Below are 22,443 nucleotides of genomic sequence, written 5' to 3'. Positions count from 1 at the left end.
GGGGAAAGTAAATATAAGGGTAAGCTCTTTATCCATTCCCTGTGTGTAACTAAAGATACTGTTAGCCAGACGGAGAACCTCAGCCGCCTCCTTGGATTTCTCCCTGTTCTCTGATTCCAAACTCCAGTCACCAAGTCTTGCTAATTCTTCCAAAGTAGTCTCTTTTGTATTTGCTTATTGCTAATAACACTATCCTATGCCAACCTTCTTTCTTCTAAATGTGGATTCCTTCTGCCTCCAGTATCCCCCTACTCCAATCTCCTGTGCACGCTACTGCCAGAAGGACCCTTCCTTTAGTCTTCCTTTAGTCTACTACTCATTTGCTTAAAAACAAACAGGTACATTTCCAAACTCCCTTCTGAAGAATCTTGGATGTTAGATTGGTTCTATCCAATCTTTACAACCTTCCATCTCACTATTCTCCTGCAAAGTTTCTCCACACTACTAGAATGGTCTACCTACGATCCCTTCATTGTCCCAGCATTCCTGTATAATTCTCCTGCTGTATGTTTGCCGGGCAAGGCTTTCTCCCTTTCTCTACACTAAATCGTACCTATCTCTTTAACCTTAGACTCTATCCTTTTAATTTTGTCACCTTTACCAGTATAGTAATTTCTTGCTGTTCTGAATTAAAGATACGTATTTTGGGGAACCTTTATTTAAGAGTGTGGTATATGGGAAAATATAAGGACTTTAGGGTCAGACAGCCATGGAAGAGAATCATGGCTCTGTCTTATTAGGTATATGAACTTGGGCAAGTCACTTAGCCCTTCTGAGCCTCATTTTAACTTCTAAGATAAGGATGAGAAAACAATTTTGTGCAATTTAGGTTTAAAAGATATGTCTGTAGAACATAGAACATATAACATACAGGTGTTTATTTCTCTGTAATCTCCCTCAAATCTGGCATATCTTTGTACTCAATTCACATAATTATACAACTTCAGAGTTAGAAAATAATAGTCTGCCATCCTCTAGGCTAGTTTACTCATTTTATCAATGTGGAAACATGATGTTCAGATATAGTAAATGACCTGTTCCATATCACAAAGCTGAGATAAGCTCAAACCATCCTGAAACAGTGGCCACATCATTTTATTCCTTTTAAATATTGCCTTCATTTAGCACCTAAACTCTCTTGATGTACAGGTATACTTGCCCCAGCTTTATATTTCTCCACAATAATGATCATGAACTAGCACACTACATATTTTACTTACTTTATTACCTATTCACTTCCCAACTCCCACACTCATCCCCAGAATATAAGCTCCATGAGGAAAGGAGTTTTATTAGTTTTCTTTAGGTACTACATCTCTAGCACCTAAAATGGTACTTGGCACATAGCAGATGCTCAGTGAATACTTACTGGATAAAAGAATTAAGAATATATACCTCTTTTTCTTTTAGCACTGATGAGACAAATACTTATAAGCTCTTGAGAACATACTCCCCATACTTATTCTCCCTCCCTTTAATATAAATTCTTCAAACAACTAAATTTAAAGACAAGAAGTTCTACTTTACAGCTTTTTCTTTATAACTTCTTCTCAGTTCATTTTCTGAACTCTTTGAAACAAAATAAAGTAACATTTAACACTGATACCCAAAATAAACGCATTCATTTTCTATATAGTAATTACCTTATTAAGAAGTGGTTGTAATTTGGTTAGTGCTATTACTGTAGCTTCTATCAGAACTTGACTGTTGTAAGTATCAGGTCCTTTTAAGCAACTCTCAAGTGCCTTTTAGGGAAACAGAATTTTTTATTTTACTTTCATTGAAATAAAACATCAATTCCTAAACTGAATCTCACAATCAGTTCAGGAACAATTCCTTATTTAATAAGTGACAGAATCATTTTCAGTGCTATGGTATTCTTGGTAAACAGATCATTTGGGTTTTCATTTTTAAATATTTTAGATTATATTCTAATACATTAGGCATTATTATATTAATTACAAATTATGTAATTTTATGTAAGGCTAGTTTTACCATATAGTTGAATGCTTTGAAAACTGATAAAATACTAAGAGTACCTTCTTAGCAAAAGAGATAATATGTATTTTAAGATACCTTCTTTAGAGGTTTCTTCATTTCAAAGAATTACAATAAAGAAAATAATTCAGTTCATTGTTTAAAAGTTTAATGACCAACATACAAGACATTTCATTAAATTCAAATTTAGATGTCCCTTAGAAAAACACAAGATCCGCTTTACAACTTAAGAATCACAAATATTTGGGAGGGGGGAGGGGTACCTTGCTAAGAATACGGATAATCTGTTTTATCTGCCCATGAGACACTCGTTTGCTAATACAGCCAAAGACAACAAGAGCTCTTGGTTGCAGGGATGGATTATATTGGAATGCAAATCTGCAATTAAAAAATCCAAAGAGTTTATGAAAAACCTTTATTTTAAATAATTAAAATACTGGTTATGCAGTAGTACTTATCTTTTCAATAATACACATACTTTTACAACTTTAATTTAGTTGGGACCTACCTTTGAGCTAGTTCTGTCCACTGGTCCAGCCACTTGCATGTTGGAATATCTCTCATACATGCCTTAAAAAAAAAATACTCTAAATATATTTATGTTCATAAATGTTTTTAGAAACATTTAAATAATGTGAATTATGTCATTTTTTATAATGTCATTAAATAAATGACATATAGAGTATCAATGAACGTGTTCCATGGGAGTGTTTTTATTTAAGCATTATGCATGAACAGAATAAACTATTTCTTCTTTACACTACTAGTGAATTAAAAAAAAGATCTCTGTTTCTTATCATTTTGCCTAATGTACCTCCATAATCTCCAACAAAGCTTCTGTGACTGTTTCCAAGGATGTCAAAGCAAAAGTCTCCCTTTCATAGGAGCCAGGAGAGAATGACCTGTCCCGGTAACTGGAGCGAAAGGCAATGACGGCAGCTGACTTGACTTTACTAATGCCAAACAGCAGGTAAAACTTGGGTAATGAGAACTCTGTCAAACTGAGTCTCAAAACTTGCTTTGTCTCTTCTGTAAAAGAAAAAAGTAACAAGGAAAGACTTTAAAGATATTAACTTTTTTAAAATTCTAAAGTGCCAAATTTCACGTTGTATTTAGAAAATCTGAGTGTCATATCAAAATTATATAACCATGCTTCCTACACCAACTCTGTAGATATATTATTCTCAAAGCTCACTGCTTTTGCTCCATTTATCTATAAATTCATGACAGTAACACAACACTGTTAACTGGTAGAGTCTTTAGCTTCTGTGATAACTCTAAGAATCTACCTAACAAATGCACATAGAAAATCTTTGCTATAAGAGCACCTGGGTGGCTCAGTCAGTTAAGCATTTGACTCTTGATTTTGGCTCAGGTCATTATCTCAGGGTTGTGGGATTGAGCCCCATGTCAGGTGCCATGCTTAGTGGGACGTCTGCTTGAGGATTCTCTCTCTCCCTTTGCCTCTTCTCCCCCATTCACTCTGTCTCTCTCTAAAATAAATAAATAAATAAATCTTAAAAAAAAGCAAAAAACCTCTGCTCTGCTATAGCTTGAAATAGAATGGAATTAATCTATTCTTTTTCTTTTTGATAATATTTCATGTCATCATCACAGGCTTCAATAAGCAACTAATGTTAAAGGTATCGCAATAATGAGTAAGATAATTTTTTAAAAAGATTTTATTGATTTATTCGTGAGACAGGCAGAGACACAGGCAGAGGGAGAAGCAGGCTCCATGCAGGGAGCCTGACGTGGGACTTAACCCCGGGACCCCAGGATCACCCTGGACCAAAGGCAGATGCTAAGCCACTGAGCCACCCAGGGATCCCCAATGAGTAAGATAATTTATGCCCATCAGGTGGTATAAAATGGAGTCACAAATTGCAAACCACAAAGTACTTTCTGGAAACTTACCACTAAAATGAAGCTGTGAACAAGTACACAGAGAGTGAATGATATTAATGACCAATCCATGTGTGGAAGCTCTAAGGGAGAGTGGCCCTGTAGCTACTAAGAAAGTAACAACATGGAAGAGGTAGGGGAGATGAGCTGCCACATCAAGGGAATTGTTGAAGGACAGCATCAGCATGTAGCGTGCTAGAATAGCAATATCGTCCCACATAAGATGTTGCTCTAAGGTAGGAGTTGGAGATAAACATGTCTTGTCAATTATTTTGCACATCCTTCCAATAACCTGTAAAGAAACAGAATTTTTAAAAACGGGCTAAAACAGTTTTATCACAAAAAATTTCAGTTTAACCTTAAAATGACTAGTTATAATATAAACAACTTCTGGTAGTAAAAACAGACATCATGCCAAAGCCCAGAAGGCAAAGGAAAAGTTGATTACCTTGCTTGAAACCAATTTCACGTTTCCAGAAGCCAAAGCTACAGCAGTATCTGCCATCACCTCAGCTTTTATTGATCCCAAGCCACCTGTTGCACTGGTTTTGATGAAACTGTCTAGTACAACATCAAGGAGATCTGTAATCTAGTAGAAAAGGGAAAAATAACATATGTTTTAGCTATTCACTCCACCAACTTTTTAATTTAAAAATATTTCAAAGCAGCAGCCCAATCAACATGAAAATTCTATTTTACCTAAAGCCCCCCAAATACTAGGTTTTATTTAGAGACGTGTCAGTAAATATAATTCATTAAATATCCAAAGAAGGATAAAGATATTCACTCAATTACTTCAGAGATTAAGGGACCAATATTTAAAAATTTAAAATGTCCACAAATACTATTTTCATCTACTAGCAAAGCACATCTGTTCTCTTCTAAGACAGTAATGTATGCTTAACATAAAATATAATTATTTTAAAACATAGGAAGTGACATCAAGTATTGAGATGTTCTGTAGAACTGGCTCCAAGGTCATTTCAAATTATTTAAAGGATTTGCAGCATTGTTTGAGTAGGGTACTGCTGCCTTAAACGATAACTTTGAAGAAATGATGTGGACAATTTTTATCAAACAAAAATAAAATACTACATTGTGTTCTATATCTTAATACTGGTATTCTTGTGCTAGAACCATACATGAAAGGCATCTAAAATAATATTGTTAACAAACATCTACTGACATTTATGGTACATAAGTACTAGAATATTTTATACAGCACTATTCAGGGGTGTCAAGTGGCTCAGTCGGTTTAGTTTCCCATTACTGAATTCAGCTCAGGTCATGATCTTGGGGTCATGAGATCAAGCCCTACACTGGGCTCTCAGCTAGGCATGGAGCCTGCTTGAGATTCTCTCTGCCCCTACCCCCACCACTCATGCCCTCTCTCTCTCTCTCCCCCTAAAAAAATAAGACAGGGCACTATTTACTAGAGACAACATCAGATTTTTAAAGTTAAATTCTATGTAATTATGCTATGGAAAAGAGTGCTAAAATAATTAGTGTTTTTCTGGCTCTGAAACATGCATGAGAAAACTACAATTCTGAACCAAATCAAGAATTAGGGGAATATCTGCATGCTTTTTGAAAGAGGGGACTATCTTTTCTACAGCTATATCCCTAGTGCCCAGCACAATGTTTTCTACAAAGGGGTATTAGATTAATATCTGTATCACAGAGGTACTAGACAAATATTTGAGCAAACTCAATACCTGCCCAAGGCTCCCCCATATTTTGGCCTGGATAGATGGGTACATCTGTTTCTCATTTATGGTCATTGTTATCAGCTTATCAAGAATAGCAGTAACTCTCTGTCTTTTGGCATCATCATTGTGCTTACAAAAACGGACTAGATTTGACAGCCACGGAGTCATGTATTCCAAACAAAGGTGTTTCAATTCAATACCTGGGAAAAAATATACTATTAGCATAGATGGTCAATGAAAATTACATCAACAGTTATCTAAAAATAGAGGATTGGGGAAAATAAGGTAAAAGGTAAAGGTCATTACATAGAATGTGGTGTGGAGAAAAGAGATTTGGCCAATATATTAAAGACAGAGATGAAGAAAAAAAGCCATGAAAAAAGTAAACTTAAAGCCAGTTGGCCAATTTTTGAAAAGTTTTACCTACTTTTTCTCCCTCTTAATCATTCCTCTTCTAGTTAAAAAAGTTATTGTTTTATTCTAACTGTAAAAGGAATATATGGCAATCACAGAAAGTTACTTGAAAGGAAAACATTGCCACAAGAATAAAACTGACATTAATATACCTCATCTCTCCTCAGGCTTTCATAGCTACATAGAGATAACATATATTTGTATGTGTGTATACACATAAACCTACCCCAAGTCCCCCATAGGACTATGCTGTATATGCAGTATGTTTTGAATATTTTCTTCACCACACATTATACTGCTATTATTTACTCATCATTAAAAATTTTCTAAAAACATGTTTTAACTTTTTATTTTGAAGTAAATTCAGACTTAGAAAAAAATACAAAAATTCCTCTATATAACTTTATCTAGAGTCCCCAAAACACTTTTTTTATTGTGGTAAAATACACATAATGTAAAATTTTCTATCTTTAAGTATACAGTTCAGTGGGCCTAAGTACGTTCACATCATTATGCAACTATCACCAGAATTCATCTCCACAACTTTTTCATCTTCCCAAACTGAAATTCTGTACCTAAAACATTTTTAATGGTTTCATATTATTCCATCATACAAATCTGATAATTTAATTAGTTCTTTATTATTTCATCTTTAGACTGTTCCAGTTTTTTGCTGTTATACATACTGGTATATGAAGCTCAAAAGCAGGCAAAATAAATCTGTGGCAACAGAGGTCACAGTAGTCATTACTCTTGGTGAGGGGATAGAACTAAAAGGAGCCTTCTGGATGCTGGAGATGTTCTGTATCTTGATCTAGGAGAGGGTTTTATGATGATTCACACATAAAAATTCATCAAGCTGTTCACTTAAGATGAGGGTACTTATTGACAGGATATACCTGAGCTTAAAAAATCTAAATAAAAAGTAATGCTGTAATAAACATCTGAACATTTACTCCTTACAATAAACTCTAGAAGGTGGGATCATGAGGCCAAAAGGTATGAACACTTGATACCCATTTCCAAAGCGCTTTCTCAAAAAATTGCCCCTGTTCACAATTCCATAGGCCATCAACACTGAATTATAAACAAACTAACAGGGACGCCTGGGTGGCTTTGCGGTTGAGCATCTGCCTTTGGATGAAGGCATGATCCCTGGTCCTGGAAGAGAGTCCAGCATCAGGCTTCCTGCGGGGAGCCTGCTTCTCCCTCTGCCTATGTCTCTGCCTCTCTCCGTCTCTCATGAATGAATAAGTAAAATCTTAAAAAAACAAACAAAACCCTTTTGCCAATTTGATAATTGAATGTTATCTTGCTATTCTTTCAGTTATTTCTTTGATTTTTATTAGTGAACTTCTTAAAATATATTCCTTTTTATTATGACCTGCATGCTATTGTTGTTCTTTTGATCAACCTATACGAACTCTTCATGATTAAAGATATTAATCTTTTCTAATATTTGTTGCAAGCATATTTCCTAGTTTTTTTTTTTATCATCTTTTTACTTTTGTTTATGTTCCTGAAATAGAGATGTTTGGAAGTTTAATGTAGTCACTTATGCTCACTGTTTCCTTTATTTTCATCAACCACGTTTTTGCTTCATAAAGTCCTTACACCCAGAAAGCAATGAAATATTCTTCTTCCTCTTCCTTTTTTTAATGGTTCCAAGTTTTTATATTCAACTCTTAAATATAGCTAGAACTTATTTTGGTATCTTGTGGTTTGGGGAGAAGTGAAGACCCAACTTAATTTGCTTCCCAGCCTCATTATTTTAATGATTTAATCTTTCCCCCATCAGTTCATGACACTTCTTTATCAATCTGTTTCTCTTAAACTGATCTGATTGCTGATTCTTAAACAGCTCTGCTTTAATTATGATACTGTTATGTGTTCAGATGTCTGCAACAAGTGTCTCTGTTTTCTTTCTTTTCAACATTTTCTTAACTATCCTTGTTGTTTCAAATGGAATTTATAATCATCTTAAGTTCTACCTCACTTTTTTTTTTTTTTTTTTTTTCTTAAGTAGGCTCCACACCCAACATGGAGCCCAGTGTGGAGCTGGAACTCTGGAGCCTAAGATTACAACCTGAGCTGAGATCAAGGGTGGGGCGCTTAATCAACTGAACGACCTAGGTGTCCCAGTTCTACCTCATTCTTAGTCCTCAAATCCTGTAGCTATTTTGATGGGAAAGCACTGAATCTATAATAATCAAGAAGAACTGTTCATCCAGGAACACAATATGCCTGTTTATTTCACTCAAATCTTTAAAAATATTTCTCAATAAAGCTTTATCCTTTTCTTGTTTTGTTAGTCTTAACACATTTTCTTTTTAGGGTTATATCCCTACATCTCTAATTATAAGTAAATATATATAGTGATCTGGTCTTGATGAATTGTCAAAGCTTTCCATTACCTGAAAAATCAAGAAATATGTTTGAGGGGTGCCTGGGTGACCCAGTCAGTTAAGCATTCAAATCTTGGTTTTAGCTCAGGTCATGATCTCATAAGGCCACGGAGACTGAGCCCCAAGTCAGGCTCTGCACTCAGTGGGAGTCTGCTTGAGGATTCTCTCCCTCTGCCTCTCTTCCCAACTTGTAAGCATGCTTGCACCTCTTTTATGTGGTCTTACTATTCTCAAATCAGTAAGTCTTACAAAAAGGAGAAACATGTTTGAATGCAGAAAAAAAGTTTTATGTATTATGGAGAGAAAAAGAGGAGGGAAGAAAGTGTCAGGAAATAAGCTGGAGAAAGAGTAACATTTATACTTCTATAGGGTATGAAGATTAATAAATGGAAAGTGTGGATGTTAAATTTGTAAGACTTATTAAAAGTCAAATAAGGAGTTGACTCTGAGCCCTGTATTATGTGCCACTACATTCTCCAAGAACTGTACACGACAAATAAAATCACAATTCAAAGTTAACCTGATGGAAAGAGAAAAGGACTATTTCTTCCTTAAAATCAAGGAGACAATGTTAATATTTCACTCATCTAGAAAAATCTGCCTAGAAGAGAAATCCTGAAGCTATTTAAACTGAAACAGTATGAAAAATACTTTGTAAATGACTCAGAGACATGTAAAGTATCAAAAATCTTGCCACCTTGCTTTTATCAGAATTTTGGTGGATTTTTCTCAATGTTGTCTACCAGGAAGTTCCTTCAGTTGCAGAGTATCAGAGAGGAAAAATAAGAAGTAATAAAGAACTGAAAATATAATCAGTTATGATTTCACTGGCAAATTCTGAAATGAAATGATTTTCTTTGAATCTTCTTAGAATCATTGTTAGTATTAAAGAAAATTATTATTACTTACTAGACTTGCTAAATCCAGAAATACACTCTTCCAAAAATTCTAAGGTCAGATGTGGCTCATTGGCTGCCAGTGTCTTACTAATAGAGACAATAAAGAGGGTGTTGTTGGCAGGGATGCATAAACCTGATGTCTCTAGTAATTGGCCCTCGATTTTTAAATTGAAGGTACAAGTTAAGGCACACAGAAGATTATAGGCAGCTGACCTAGGAGGAAACACAAATGAAGTTGTTTTAAAACATTTTTTTCTTATAATTCCAAATTTTTTTCATAAAGCACAACTTAGGATTCTATTACAAAGCATAATCAACTACTTTTAAATTTTATGATCAATTAGAGATAAAGTCTTATGATTCTATGGTAAACACAACACCCTTGATCATTTAGGGATTTTCTTCATCATTTAGGGATTCAGGGGAGGTTCTTGACAATACCAGAAGAGCCCTGTAAGGCTCCTAAGACAGGTAACTATAATACATTTCTAAGAGATATTTTACTGGGATATAGAATATGGGAGGTTTATGGTCCTAAAGTGGTTCAATAGAAAGTTAGTTAGAATAAAGGCTCATCATATTTTCAGTGAAGCCAAAAACTCAAATTGTGGTTCCCCCTTCCCATCAGATCTATTTATAATGGGGATCATAAGAGGATAAATGAGATGGTCCCTCATCAGATTAAAATGCAAAAATCTTTCATTAGTACCTACTGACTTTCTTTCTTGGTGTCCTACAAGACATCCTACAAACTGGAGGTCAAAAACAAATGTAATATAATTAAGTCCCCCTCCCCCATTTTTCATTTACATAAGCACTGAAAACAAAACCAATAATATACATCCAGGTTCCATTAGAACCAAACTTCCCTTAGAAATGTCTGAAAATATACTTAAGCACTTCGGGACACAAGTCAAAAAACTCATACTTGATTTTCAAATTTTCATTTTACTGCCCCTATCCTGCAAGAGAAATAATTTGATTACTCAGCAAATTTCAGGTTTTGTTGACCTCCAAACCTTTACCATGTTACTATATTTTTGCAACAACCATATGTGAGCAAAAAGCCTCTGAAATTTAAGGCATCCTAAAGGCTTTTTCTTTGGAATGACATGCTTCAGCAAAAAGCAGAAGCTGCTTTTTGTTCAGTTCAATTCATAAAAGGATACAGATTCATTCAAGCTAATAATTGTTAGAAGATTCTTCTATGAGGAATTTTGAATTAGAAATTAAACGTAGGCTTCATAGCTCTATTTTCCTAAAATGAGAACATTAATACTATTGTTTCTAAGTTTTTGTATCTTTTACTAACTCCTAGGAATTTGGAGTTACACAATTTTGACACGGACTTTTATTCTGTACATTTCAACAGCTATAAAGAACTGGGCCTGCTCAAACTAGGGTAAGTGTCACAGGTTCCTTAGGGATAAAGAAAGCTAAGCATACACAAAATTTTTTTTTTTTTTTTTTAGCATACACAAAATTTTATGTATAATTTATAGGAGGCGCATCCAGGTAAAGAAATCTTGATATTTTTTCCCCTTTATTTAAGAATCAGGAATTCTAAAAGGCCCATTTATAAAACCAGGGCTACATTACACCCTAGGGAAGATTTTTCTGGAGCTAAGAAATTTTATTGGTAAATATCTTGACAGTCCCAAGGAACCTGAGACAAAGAATTACCCAACATGAAAAGCAGAGGGAAGAAAGGAGGGAAATGGGATCCCTGGGTGGCGCAGCGGTTTGGCGCCTGCCTTTGGCCCAGGGCGCGATCCTGGAGACCCGGGATCGAATCCCACGTCGGGCTCCCGATGCATGGAGCCTGCTTCTCCCTCTGCCTGTGTCTCTGCCTCTCTCTCTCTCTGTGACTATCATAAAAAAAAAAAAATTAAAAAAAAAAAAAAAAAGAAAGGAGGGAAAGAGTGCAAAGAGACACTGGTAGAGAGAGGAGGGGTGGGAAGGGGAGTTGGGAGGTGGTAATACTGAGCACAAACCGCCTGCTAGGTGCTAAAATACACTACTATACATACTATTTATTAAACCTTTGGAGGTATATAGGAAAGGCACTGTTTTCTTTATTTTGAAGATGGGGAACTAGAGCTCAGAGAACTTTAGTACCTCGCCCAAAGTCATACATAGTAGCAGACCTAGATTTAAACCAAATCTACTGACCCTACACACCTTGCTAGTTCCTCATTCATGTTCAGAGTATTAAACCTAAACAGAACCAATTATACTATCAGATGATATCTACATTTGTCTTAAGACTTCCTTCAAAAATTTCATTAAAGTCACATAGTTGGGGGGGATCCCTGGGTGGCTCAGTGGTTGAGCGGCTGCCTTCGGCCCGGGGCATGATCCTGGAGTCCCGGGATCGAGTCCCACATCGGGCTCCCTGCATGGAGCCTGCTTCTTCCTCTGCCTGTGTCTCTGCCTCTTTCTCTCTGTGTGTCTCTCATGAAAAAATAAAAAAATAAAATCTTAAAAAAAAAAAGTCACATAATTGGAAAGTATGCAATGTTATTGTTTGAGTTACTTCACATTAAGCCCTCCGTTGTCAAACAATGATCATGTAATTTGACTGTGAGGAAACTTAATAGTGATATACTTTTGAACATGGGAAAACATAATTAGAGGACTCAGAAGGAGAAACTTAGGAATAGACTTTTTTTTTTTTTTTTTTTTAAAGGCTTTTTTGGGGCAGGGGACAAAACAGAACAACAAAGCTGCTACGTAGGCTATTTCAGATGAAAGTTTCCTGGAGAAAGAACATATATTGGTTTAGTGTGAATCACCCTTTTCAGAATTCCACAGTTCATGTGAATACCCCGCAAACTGATGAGGTCACACTGGTTAACCAACACAGCATACCTTCCTATTTAGAGTATTAAGGTAGAGGCTATATTAAAAGCTTATTAAGTGGTCTCATTCTAAAAGTAACAAATCCTGAAAAAAGTTGGAAGTGAATTTTTAAAAACCTACCGTAAACTAGGGTCTGAACTGCCTAAATTAAGTAACGCAATATTGAGCAGCGTCCCAGGGACATCTTTTGGCCGAATCTTGGTGTGTTGGGGGATGGAGTCAGGTTGTGACAGCTCCCAGCGTGTCCGGATATGGATGATAGACTGAACAATGGCTTCACACTCCTGGTGCATGAAGGTGAGTGGTGTGCCCTGGTTTGCAATGGTTAAGGTAAACTGGTTCTCATCTACCAGGCAGATCTCTTCAATTTCCGAAGCATAATAAATATCATTTAGAAAGACCGATTGCCCCAGGACTTTTGTTCGCTCTGCTGAGGTTACTTGAACAGCAGTAGAACCAACCTGGAAAGTGATGGTGAGAGGGTGGAGTGAAGAAGAGTTAAATTCCACATCAAAAACCAATTGACCAACCGAGCAAATACCATATTTGCCATTTAAGGAAGAGTTACCACCATTGTATGCTCAAATGGGTTCAACTGCAATAAATGCTCTCATAAGAGACTGAAAACATTATAAAAATGTTAGTTGTTTTTTTTAAAGTTCAAGAATCCCATAGACAATTACTGATTTTATCCTGGTTCATGTTTCCCACTCTGCAAAAAGCATGCAATAATCAGAAGAATCCTCAATTGGTAATTTCCACCCTCCCCACATTCCTTCCATTTGACTAATTGATGGCAAACTGCCCTCTCTACAACACTCTCCTGCCTCTAATCCGACCTAGAATATAATGAAGTGTTCACCTCTCCTATCTTTCACAGGACCTCCAAGAAGACAAAAAGCTTGGTTTTCCTCCATTTGGACTGACTTTACACATTTGATCCACTACTATAGGCACACCTAGGGAGGCCAGTGCAGTCTGGTTAGCCAAGAAGGATAACAAATCATTTACCTAACATGGAGTGAAACTTACTTTAATGGAAACCTTGGTGTCTTTGTGAGCTAGCTTGAGAGCATTGTGGAATACCTTCAGGTCCTCTTCTAAAGCCAGTGTGGCAGCAGGCAGTTTCTGTTGTTCATGCTCTATGTGCTCAGCCAGTTTCCCAGGACAGTCTATGAAGATGAGCCTTTTGCTGCCTTTGAGGCCAGTCAGCAGCCGCTCGTGATACTTGGTGTACTCTCTGACCCAGGAGTTACAGTTATAGATATAGACTGCAGAGACATTGTCATAAGCGAAGCCAGGAAAAACAACAAACCACTTGGAGAGAAAGTCTGTTTTAAAGCGATTGCTCGGCCCAGTATGCGTAAGGTCCACTACAATTTCATATGGCTTTGCATAATATGGCTTTAAAGTCAGCAAGACATGGTATATCAGCAAATCGCCATTGATTTGACCAGTTTTAAACCTAAGGAAGATGACATAAAAAGGACACAGACGTTAACAGAGTTCTGAATAAATATACAGATGCTACAAATCTATTCCACTCCTTTAATTTTCTTATGAGCCTTCTAGAAAAAACTATAATATCAAAAAATTATATAAAACCTAAATCAATTTTTAAAAATCACTATTCTTTAGACATTGAAAAAAAAAGACTGAGGTAAAATGGAAGAGACAAGTCTCCAACTCAAAAACTTTTGAGCAACAACCTGCACGTCACAGACAAGCAGAGGAAGGCAGTTAACATGGATTGATTGCCTCTAGGCCCACTAAATGTCCCAGGTGAGTTGTTTGGGTGGGAATGACCCACCTGGAGCACTGGAGTAATCTGAATGGCTTTAGTCAATTTGCTTACCCCACCACCTTGACCAGAGGAGGTTCAGCAATGATTACATGACTCAAATCAGTACAACCAGGGCCAAAGAGGCCCACCAACTCAGAAACTTTAGCTTTAGTTGGGAATTGAGACTTTTTCTTTCCCAGTGTTTACGAACAATGAACACATTGTCTTGGGAGTTGTTAGCTCATACCTTGAGAAATGAAGGAGAAGCTGGCCTAAAAACTGGAGAAATGGAGAGAGAAACTGAGGACCCAGTCATATCATCTGAGCCCTAGATAAAGCCTCTCCTGGGATCAAATTTATCCCCAGACCATTCAGTTGATGAGCCAATGAATTCTATTTTTTTTGATTAAGCCATATTAGGTCATACATAGATTGCTTACACTCAAAAGAATGCTGACCGGTGTGAGTAGCCAAGGTAAGGACCATCAGAAAGCCCTGAAGAACACAGTATTAGAACTTCAAATCATAACAACTTATATTAACTTGGCCCAATGTACTACACTTGTTGACTATGGTAAAGTATTACAAAATAGGCTCAATAAATAAATATTTATTTATTATACGGATAAATATCCGTATCTCAGGAGATCTTGTTGGGAGAAAAGAAGATAAAAATCAAATTAAATGATTTTAAAATCTTTTAAGATCAAAGGAAAGGTAGAACATAGTATGTTATCACTTACCAAATGAATTGCAGAGAAAAATAGTTCAAGACAGGGAGAGATGAGCACAAACTGAGCAGTCACTAAAAGCGCTGTGACTAAAGTGGGTAGAAGAAATTTTTAATTCAATAAGAGGAGGGACTAGCAGGCCTCATAGAGATAAAGAAGAAAAGAAAAACTAGATGTGCTGAGGTAAGTCATCTAGTTTAGCTGGAATGAAGGATTCACATAGAGAAGTTTTAAGAGATAAAGCTGGACAATTGGACTACTAGGTATTTACCCAATGGTTACAAAAACACTAATTCGAAAGGAATACATGCACTCTGATGTTTACAGCAGTGTTATCTACAATAGCCAAATTATGGAATGAGCCCAAATATCCATCGACTGATGAATGGATGAAGAAGATATGGTGTTCCAGAAGGGCTGGTTAAAAAAGATACGATAATCTAGGTATGGTCTAATAAGGATCTAAATACTATGGTGACAGTAAAAGGAGTCAATTCAAGAATCTGAAGAAGGACCAAGATGATATATATATACAATGGAATATTATTTGGCCATAAGAAGAATGAAATCTTGCCATTTGCAATGACGAAGCTAGAGAATATAACGCTAAGTGAAATAAGTCAGAGAAAGACGCCATAGGATTTCACTCATACGTGGAATTTAAGAAAGAAAACAATCAATCACAGGGGGGAAAAAGAGAGAGGCAAACCAGAAAACAGACTCTTAACTATAGAGAACGAACTGATAGTTACCAGAAGGGAGGTGAGTGGGGAATGGGTTAAATAAGTGATAGGGATTAAGACAGGCACTTGTGATGAGCACTGGGTGTTATAAGTGTTGAATCACTAAACTGTACACCTGAAAGTAATAGGACATTGTTAACTAATTGGAATTTAACTAAAAAATAAAATACAATTGAAAGTTTAACTTAAAAAAAGAGATAAAGCTGGAAAAACGCATAACAGTTAAATTGTGAAGGGATTAAAACTAGTCATCTAAGAGGTTCAGGTTTTCTCTCAAGGGCCCAGTATTTCTCAGAATATGTTCTGTGAAGCACTAGCATCAGAATCAACTGTGGTAACTGATAGAAATGTGGTCTGTTTCTACTACATATGAACCTATGCAGTGGGGCCTGGCAATTTTCATTGTTTTTAAGCAACCGTCTTACCTGATACTTATGTGCACAAATATTTCTGAATCACTGCTCTAGGTGTCAGAGAGTTATTCAACTTTATTTTCTTAACGAGATAAGATGATCAAAGGAAGTGATATATACAAGCTATATGAAGGAGTCAGGGCTGGTAAAAAAAAAGATACTATAGTCTAGGTATGGCCTAATGAGGATCTAAACACTATGGTGACGGTAAAAAAAAAAAAAGAAAAAAAAAGAAAAGAAAAGAAAAGAAAAGAAAAGAAAAGAAAAGAAAAGAAAAGAAAAGAAAAGAAAAGAAAGAAGAAAGAAACCAATTCAAGAATCTGAAGGAAGGATCAACACAATCCAAGGTCTGATCAGGGCTGACAGGGCTTGAATTAAAAGGACTCGCTGTATACCAACCCTCTGAGGTCACAAAGAATGCTGCTATCATGGACAAAAACAAAGAGATCATGAGGAGCAGCCAACTTTGGGAGAGAAAATGAAGTCCATTTCAGACATACTGAAAATGAAGTGATGACAGGACACTGGAGGGGAAAGAGTAAATCAACGTAAAAGCATATTCTGCTGCATATAATCTAAATTTACTCGGTATTTTCTCAAGTCATTGTTATAGTTCCACAATTTGAGACGCTGATTACGTATATCATTGTTTCTATTATCTGCCCAATACCCCAGGTCTCCAAACACATGACATTGAATCAGACTGCAGTACATAAATAAAATTTTTAGAGATTTTAGTGCTGCAGGAAAATTACCATTTCATCTTCATTCAAAAGAAGGAGGCATATACAATGAGCAAAAGGTCAAATGGCACTGAGTAGAACACCCTCCCTGCCCTGGAGGCGGGGATTTGTTGTACAAAAGCCTCCTGTCACGCCAGTAGCCAACTGGACAAGTTGGACTTTATGGTTTTTTTTGTTTTGTTTTTTTTTTCCTTCTCTGTGACATGTGCTTTAGTTGCAGCAGAAAGGAAATGTGTCATCTGTGGTTTGGTTTTAAAAGTGGAAAGCTAGCTGTAAAATCTTTTTTTTTTTTTTTTTTTTTTTTTCAGTAACTGCAGATTTACTTTAAGGTTCATGCTCTCCAAGTCTTGTCTGCTTTAAATTACTTGGAAGCTGTACTTCAAGACAAGAAAAGAAGTGGCTATTAAAATCAGGTTATAATCAGATTTTAACCAAGAATTTATAAGGTAGGTCATCTATATGGCTTTTCTTATGCCTTTTCACTCATAACTTTGCACGGATTAGTGTTCAAGGAAGTGCTTTCAAATGAGACCTAAGAATCTTACTAACAAAGTAGAATCATAAGTGATTGAAAATGTATGCTGTTTTTTCTGGCCTATTAAGTAACATTTAAGTTAAAAATTGAAAGATTTATCATCAACAGTTTTTTCATGATTAGGAAGTATGTGAGTTTAGATTCCACAGTGAATTGAAAAGTTTTATAATTTAAAAAGTTGAAAAAATAAAGTTCATGACCAGAGATAAAGAAAACTTTTGATAACATAACCTGGCCTCCATGGCATAAATTAGGAATGCAGAGACAGTCCTCTATTCTCAGGCATTTGTAAGGGCAAGAGAAAGTCTCATTTTGTTAACAGTTTGTTTATTTGGGGATGAAAGTACATCTGGCAGAAGACAATCAACAGCAGGCCTATTATCCACCCCGCGGTAAGCACTGCTAAAATGTGTATGAATATCATGATGTATACTACACTGTTAATGAACTAATGTGATAAGAATAACCCACTTTAAATAATTTTAGCATTGAATGCAGAAAACTAGTTTAGTACAAAAGGATGAAAACTACTTGCTAACCCAATTTAAAATATTTCTCTTTGTGAAAGATTTATGAAGTATATAAAGATTCGTTATTCAAATGGAAGCTGAACACTTATTATATAAGAAGTCAATGCACAATATCTTTATTAAAGATCATAATCTAAAAAGTAATCATTCTAGAACACATAATAAAGTTTTTTTTTCCTTTAGGAAATACTACTTCAGTGGCTAGTTTCCATTTAGCATTGCTTATTACTTTTGTTACGTTTGTTAAAAGTAACAAAAGTTACTTTTGTTTGTAACAACATACTTGTTATTCTCAATTTCTATATATCAATAGCATACAAATTTTATCCAATGACATTTAACAACTATTTCTAATAAAACCTCAAAACTCAAAAAAGCATGACTACCAGCAGCATCTGTCTTACTTGGGAAGAAGTTAGAAATGCAGGATCTCAGATCCCTCCTAGACCTAAAAAATCAGAATCCACATTAAAAAACATAAACAAAAAAAGATTCCCATGACCATTCAAGTTTGAGAAGAACTTCTATAAAATAAAGTCTTAAACAGGCAATTTCACTGAATATATCTCAGGAGAATAATCAATTTTTGCTTCTAGTTATCTCAAACAAATGTTAATAATAAAATACTCCTACAAAAGTAACTTGGATGAACAGAATATTACTATAAAAGAGAGAACTCAGGACGCCTGGATGGCTCAGCGGTAGAGCGTCACCTTCAGCTCAGGGCATGATCCTGGAGTCCCGGGATCAAGTCCCATGTTGGGCTCCCGGCATGGAGCCTGCTTCTCCCTCTGCCTGTGTCTCTGCCTCTCTCTCTCTCTGTGTCTCTCATGGATAAATACATAAAATCTTTAATTAAAAAAAGAGAGAACTCGAGAGCAACACTCTTGGATCCCCTCCCTCTTTGGGAGCCTTGTACTATCAATAAACTTTGCTTTACTGCAGAAAAGAAAGGAAAGAAAAGGAAAGAAAAAGGAAAGGGAAAGAGGAAAGGAAAGGAAAGGAAAGGAAAGGAAAGGAAAGGAAAGGAAAGGAAAGGAAAGGAAAGGAAAGGAAAGGAAAGGAGAAAGAGATAACTCAATATAAAACTGATAAATTTTTTCTGCTGGTTTATCAGCACCTAGAATAGATATGCCAGTTCTATTTAAATCTTCAATCATATCGTAAATAATGAGAATTAGGAACAGACTTGTCCCCCTTTTGCACTGGCTTTCAAAGAGCTTGAAGCTAAAACTAAAATTCATCTTTTTTATTTGTATGTTGAAACTTATGATCTGCCTTGACTTCCACTTCCCACAGTCTAAATTCCACTGATCCGGATGTTCTGTATAATTTACTGTAAATTTACTGTATAATTAACTTTAAAAAATTATGTCAAATAGTCATAGAAAAGATGCTAGGCATATATGATGATGAAAAAAGTAACTTGTTTAACTTTTGAGATTATTCAGAAGAAATCTGCTTTTTCACTGTAATGCCAGATTTTTAGGTTGAGAAATCTGGCATGCCTTTGCTCTTAGCAAAGCCACAATAAATTAGGGGATATACAGGTGAATGGAGAGAACCACCCCCACAATTGCTTTCACAAATACCAGGAGTAAAACAAAAACAACAACAACAACAAAAAAAAACAAAAAACAAAAATACCAGGAGTATATTTCTAAGTACCAGGTTTATTCTAAGCTTCAAGATAAACACTCAAGAAAAAAGAACATCTTGAATTCCTATTTGAAATCCATTTTCCTTTGGTTGCTACACTTCCCCTTTCTCAATCCCAAAACAAAAACCAAAAAGCCAATTTGCATTTTCTTTTCATACATGAAGCAAAATGCTCAAGGCCACATTTCTCCTTTCCTATAAGGATCAGTGACACATTTTTTTAGAGGGTGGGGAGTTTCTTTAAATAAGATCCTTAACTGGTTGGGGGCAAAAAAAAAAAAAAAAAAAAAAAAAAGGAGGAATCAAAAAAGTAAAGCAGAAGTATCTGATTCAAAGCTCAAGTTTAGCATGCTTGGAACGGAGGAAACTATAAAACCATGGGATTCAGTTTAAAATGATTCACAAGTATTTTTAATGCTAACTTCTAGCATTTAAAAGAATAACAGAAATTAAATTGTTTCTTTACACACAGTCTAACAGAAAACAAACAAGCCAGGTAAAAAGGAATTCAAACGGGATAGCAAATATTAGGTATGGGTTTGTAGCTCACTTGTAAAATATCAGCTGTCCATCTTTCAACTACAATCGTAACAACTGGGAACCACTGTTCTTTCCCAAATTAACAAATGACACTGCTATCCCAACAGATTTCCAGCATATTCCTGGACATGGAGCACAGATGGCTTTACCTGCATCTCACCCTTCTGATGACGATAGTTTTTTCTTGGTCTCCTGGAACAAACGCAAACTATACCCAACTGTGGGCTAACAATACTGCTGTCTGGGAGCGAGATATTCAAAATCAGATGGGCAGAAACCAAGATGAAAACATTAACACAAACCCTACAACTTCTGCAATAGATAAAAGCAGTAACTCTGTAAACAGGACTGAAATAACATCATCTCTGGTCACATCTCTAACTCCTAAATCGGAACTGGAGCTTTATATACCTTCTGTTATCAGGAACAGTTCTCCAACAGTACAGAGCACAGAAAACACAACCAAAGATCACCGTGAAATTTTCAAAAAAGAGGTCTGTGAGGAAAACAACAACAAAATGGCTATGCTAATTTGCTTCGTTATAATTGCAGTGCTTTTTCTTATCTGCACCCTTCTATTTCTATCAACTGTAGTTCTGGCAAACAAAGTCTCATCTCTCAGACGATCAAAACAAGTAGGCAAGCGTCAGCCTAGAAGCAATGGTGATTTCCTGGCAAGCAGTGGTCTCTGGCCTGCTGAATCAGACACTTGGAAAAGAGCGCACCAGCTCACAGGGCCCAACCTAATGATGCAATCTTCTGGAACACTTATAGCTACAAGGGGAAGAAAAGATGAAGGAGGAACTGAAAAACTCACTAACTAACAGGCACTTTAGTAAAGAAAAATGCAAAGTAGCAAGGAGGAAAGTGTATGAAGTAAAAATGAAATCAGTTTGATATTTTATGCCAACATGTTGGTTTGGTGGTCTAAAATTTGTTGACATGGCAGCCTTGCAATTTAAAAGCAAGCAGGTGAAGAAAAAAAAAAAAAAAAAAAAGCAAGCAGGTGAGAAGGGGAGAAGTCTGCCCACCCTCTCAATTATTTAAAACTGTGCACTTTTGTTCTGACACTGAATATTTTAAAAAGCAGGTAACAAAATCCAAGAATGTGGGGCAGGTTTTAAAGATGACTTGAAGGAACTGACTAATGGAGGCAGAAAGGGACAATTAAATACATAATTTCCTGTTCAGCAACAGTAGTTAGATGATCTTCATCTGAACATAATTAAACTTTGAAAAGTTTTAGTGTGTCCTCAGAGGCAAATCTACGCTTTGACATCTAACAGAAGCCAAATTCCTAATGCGGAGAGTTGAACTGCAGTTTAACGATACCTCTGCTGCACGTGACAAGATCTGTACCATCTCATATACCAGCACAGCTAATTTTATGCTAGATGTTTTCATCTTTATGTATGGCACACAGAAAAAGGTGGTTTTCTACTATAAATATTGAATTAAAACTTTTAATTTTGTATAATAAATTAAGACTCCTTAGAATAAAACTGACTATATATATTTGTATTCATTTTATTATCTTAGGGAACACACTGTAAAGATCAATCAGAAAAAGAGCTTAACTGAAACAGGTGAGACTAGCCACCACAGAAGGCCAAGAGTAATTGTAAAGCACATCTTACTATTGTTTAAATGCAATGTACCTCTATTCTATAAATACTGCTTATTAGAATATTTATAGCAAATATCCAAAGAGGGATTATCTTCTGACTTCAAGGATGCCAAATGGCCTAAAATAAATTATCAGTTTTGTTCATTTTCTTTTACTATCTAATGTGACATGATCAAAGGAAAGATGTGTGTATGTTTGCTCTAATCTGGAAAACAGGATACTTCAGGTAATTGTTTAATCTTTCAAGAAACTGGGTTCAGTAAAATAATGACTTACACTTAAGACTTCCACCTTCAGTTAAATATATTACAAAAGTTGGTTTGAGAGACATTTCAACTTCTAAAACTGATCCAGGGCATTCTAATTAAAGACCAAGCTACATTTAAAGATTTTCATTCCTTATTGAGCATTTACTGTGGGCAATATGCTAGCCATTTAAGAAAAGATTTCATATATTTTTTTCCAAATATGATCACAATGTTACCCTCCATTTTAGGTTAGTGATTCCCATCCTGGTTGTGTATCAGAACCATGTGAAGAGTTTTTGAAACTAGCCAATATCTAATTAGCACCCTCTCTTTCTGATTCAGCTAGAAAGGGGTAACCAAGCTCTGGTAATTTTTGCATTAATTCCCTAGGTGATACTGCTCTTGATCATGAAAATCACTTCTTACAGGTACCATGGCTTCAAAGACTAGGTTACATCTTAAAATGAGAGGGAAGAAAAAGCGCATCAATTTTATGATTATCACCCATTTGTTAGAAAAACTATAATCATATTATTCCAGATAAAGCTAAATGCCAAAAAAATAAAAAGGTAAGCAAGAGAATTCTCATGCCAGTCACGTTATGACAGACCTCGTTATCTTTTGAGGGGTAAAAGCGACCAAACTGGCAATGAAACTGGGCAGAGCTCCCATCTTATACAAATTAAAAATTTGAGGGCA

The 22,443-nt window shown here is 35.8% G+C and overlaps 2 protein-coding genes across 14 annotated transcripts in view; one reads left to right on the top strand and one right to left on the bottom strand.

The window, feature by feature from the left end:
* NF1 (neurofibromin 1) overlaps nucleotides 1-22,443 on the bottom strand; it is a 274,270-nt gene that overhangs the window by 35,751 nt on the left and 216,076 nt on the right. For all 12 annotated transcript variants that reach the window (XM_072779390.1, XM_072779394.1, XM_072779382.1 and 9 more), the window contains 10 exons: nucleotides 13,225-13,657; nucleotides 12,313-12,653; nucleotides 9,341-9,543; nucleotides 5,619-5,812; nucleotides 4,352-4,492; nucleotides 3,916-4,195; nucleotides 2,813-3,027; nucleotides 2,507-2,568; nucleotides 2,262-2,376; nucleotides 1,644-1,745 (listed from right to left, as the gene is read on the bottom strand). In XM_072779390.1, the coding sequence (XP_072635491.1) occupies nucleotides 1,644-1,745; nucleotides 2,262-2,376; nucleotides 2,507-2,568; nucleotides 2,813-3,027; nucleotides 3,916-4,195; nucleotides 4,352-4,492; nucleotides 5,619-5,812; nucleotides 9,341-9,543; nucleotides 12,313-12,653; nucleotides 13,225-13,657 (2,086 nt within the window). The remainder of the gene's footprint in view (nucleotides 1-1,643; nucleotides 1,746-2,261; nucleotides 2,377-2,506; nucleotides 2,569-2,812; nucleotides 3,028-3,915; nucleotides 4,196-4,351; nucleotides 4,493-5,618; nucleotides 5,813-9,340; nucleotides 9,544-12,312; nucleotides 12,654-13,224; nucleotides 13,658-22,443) is intronic.
* On the top strand, nucleotides 16,754-21,371 carry EVI2A (ecotropic viral integration site 2A). Of its 2 annotated transcripts, XM_072779400.1 has the most exons (3): nucleotides 16,754-17,051; nucleotides 17,485-17,532; nucleotides 19,977-21,371. In XM_072779400.1, the coding sequence occupies exon 3, from the start codon at nucleotides 19,998-20,000 to the stop codon at nucleotides 20,691-20,693; it is 696 nt and encodes a 231-aa protein (XP_072635501.1). In that variant the 5' UTR covers nucleotides 16,754-17,051; nucleotides 17,485-17,532; nucleotides 19,977-19,997; the 3' UTR covers nucleotides 20,694-21,371. The 2 variants fall into 2 exon arrangements, with proteins under 2 accessions (XP_072635501.1, XP_072635500.1); XM_072779399.1 differs by lacking the exon at nucleotides 17,485-17,532 and having other exon boundaries at nucleotides 16,756-17,051.

This window comes from Canis lupus, chromosome 16 (assembly GCF_048164855.1).
Source record: "Canis lupus baileyi chromosome 16, mCanLup2.hap1, whole genome shotgun sequence".
In the NCBI taxonomy this organism is placed as follows: domain Eukaryota; kingdom Metazoa; phylum Chordata; class Mammalia; order Carnivora; family Canidae; genus Canis; species Canis lupus.
This window is presented reverse-complemented; position numbering and strand designations above follow the sequence as displayed.

Coding starts and splice junctions, on each gene's coding strand:
- EVI2A (XM_072779400.1), top strand. CDS start 19,998: ATGGAGCACAGATGGCTTTACCTGCATCTCACCCTTCTGATGACGATA.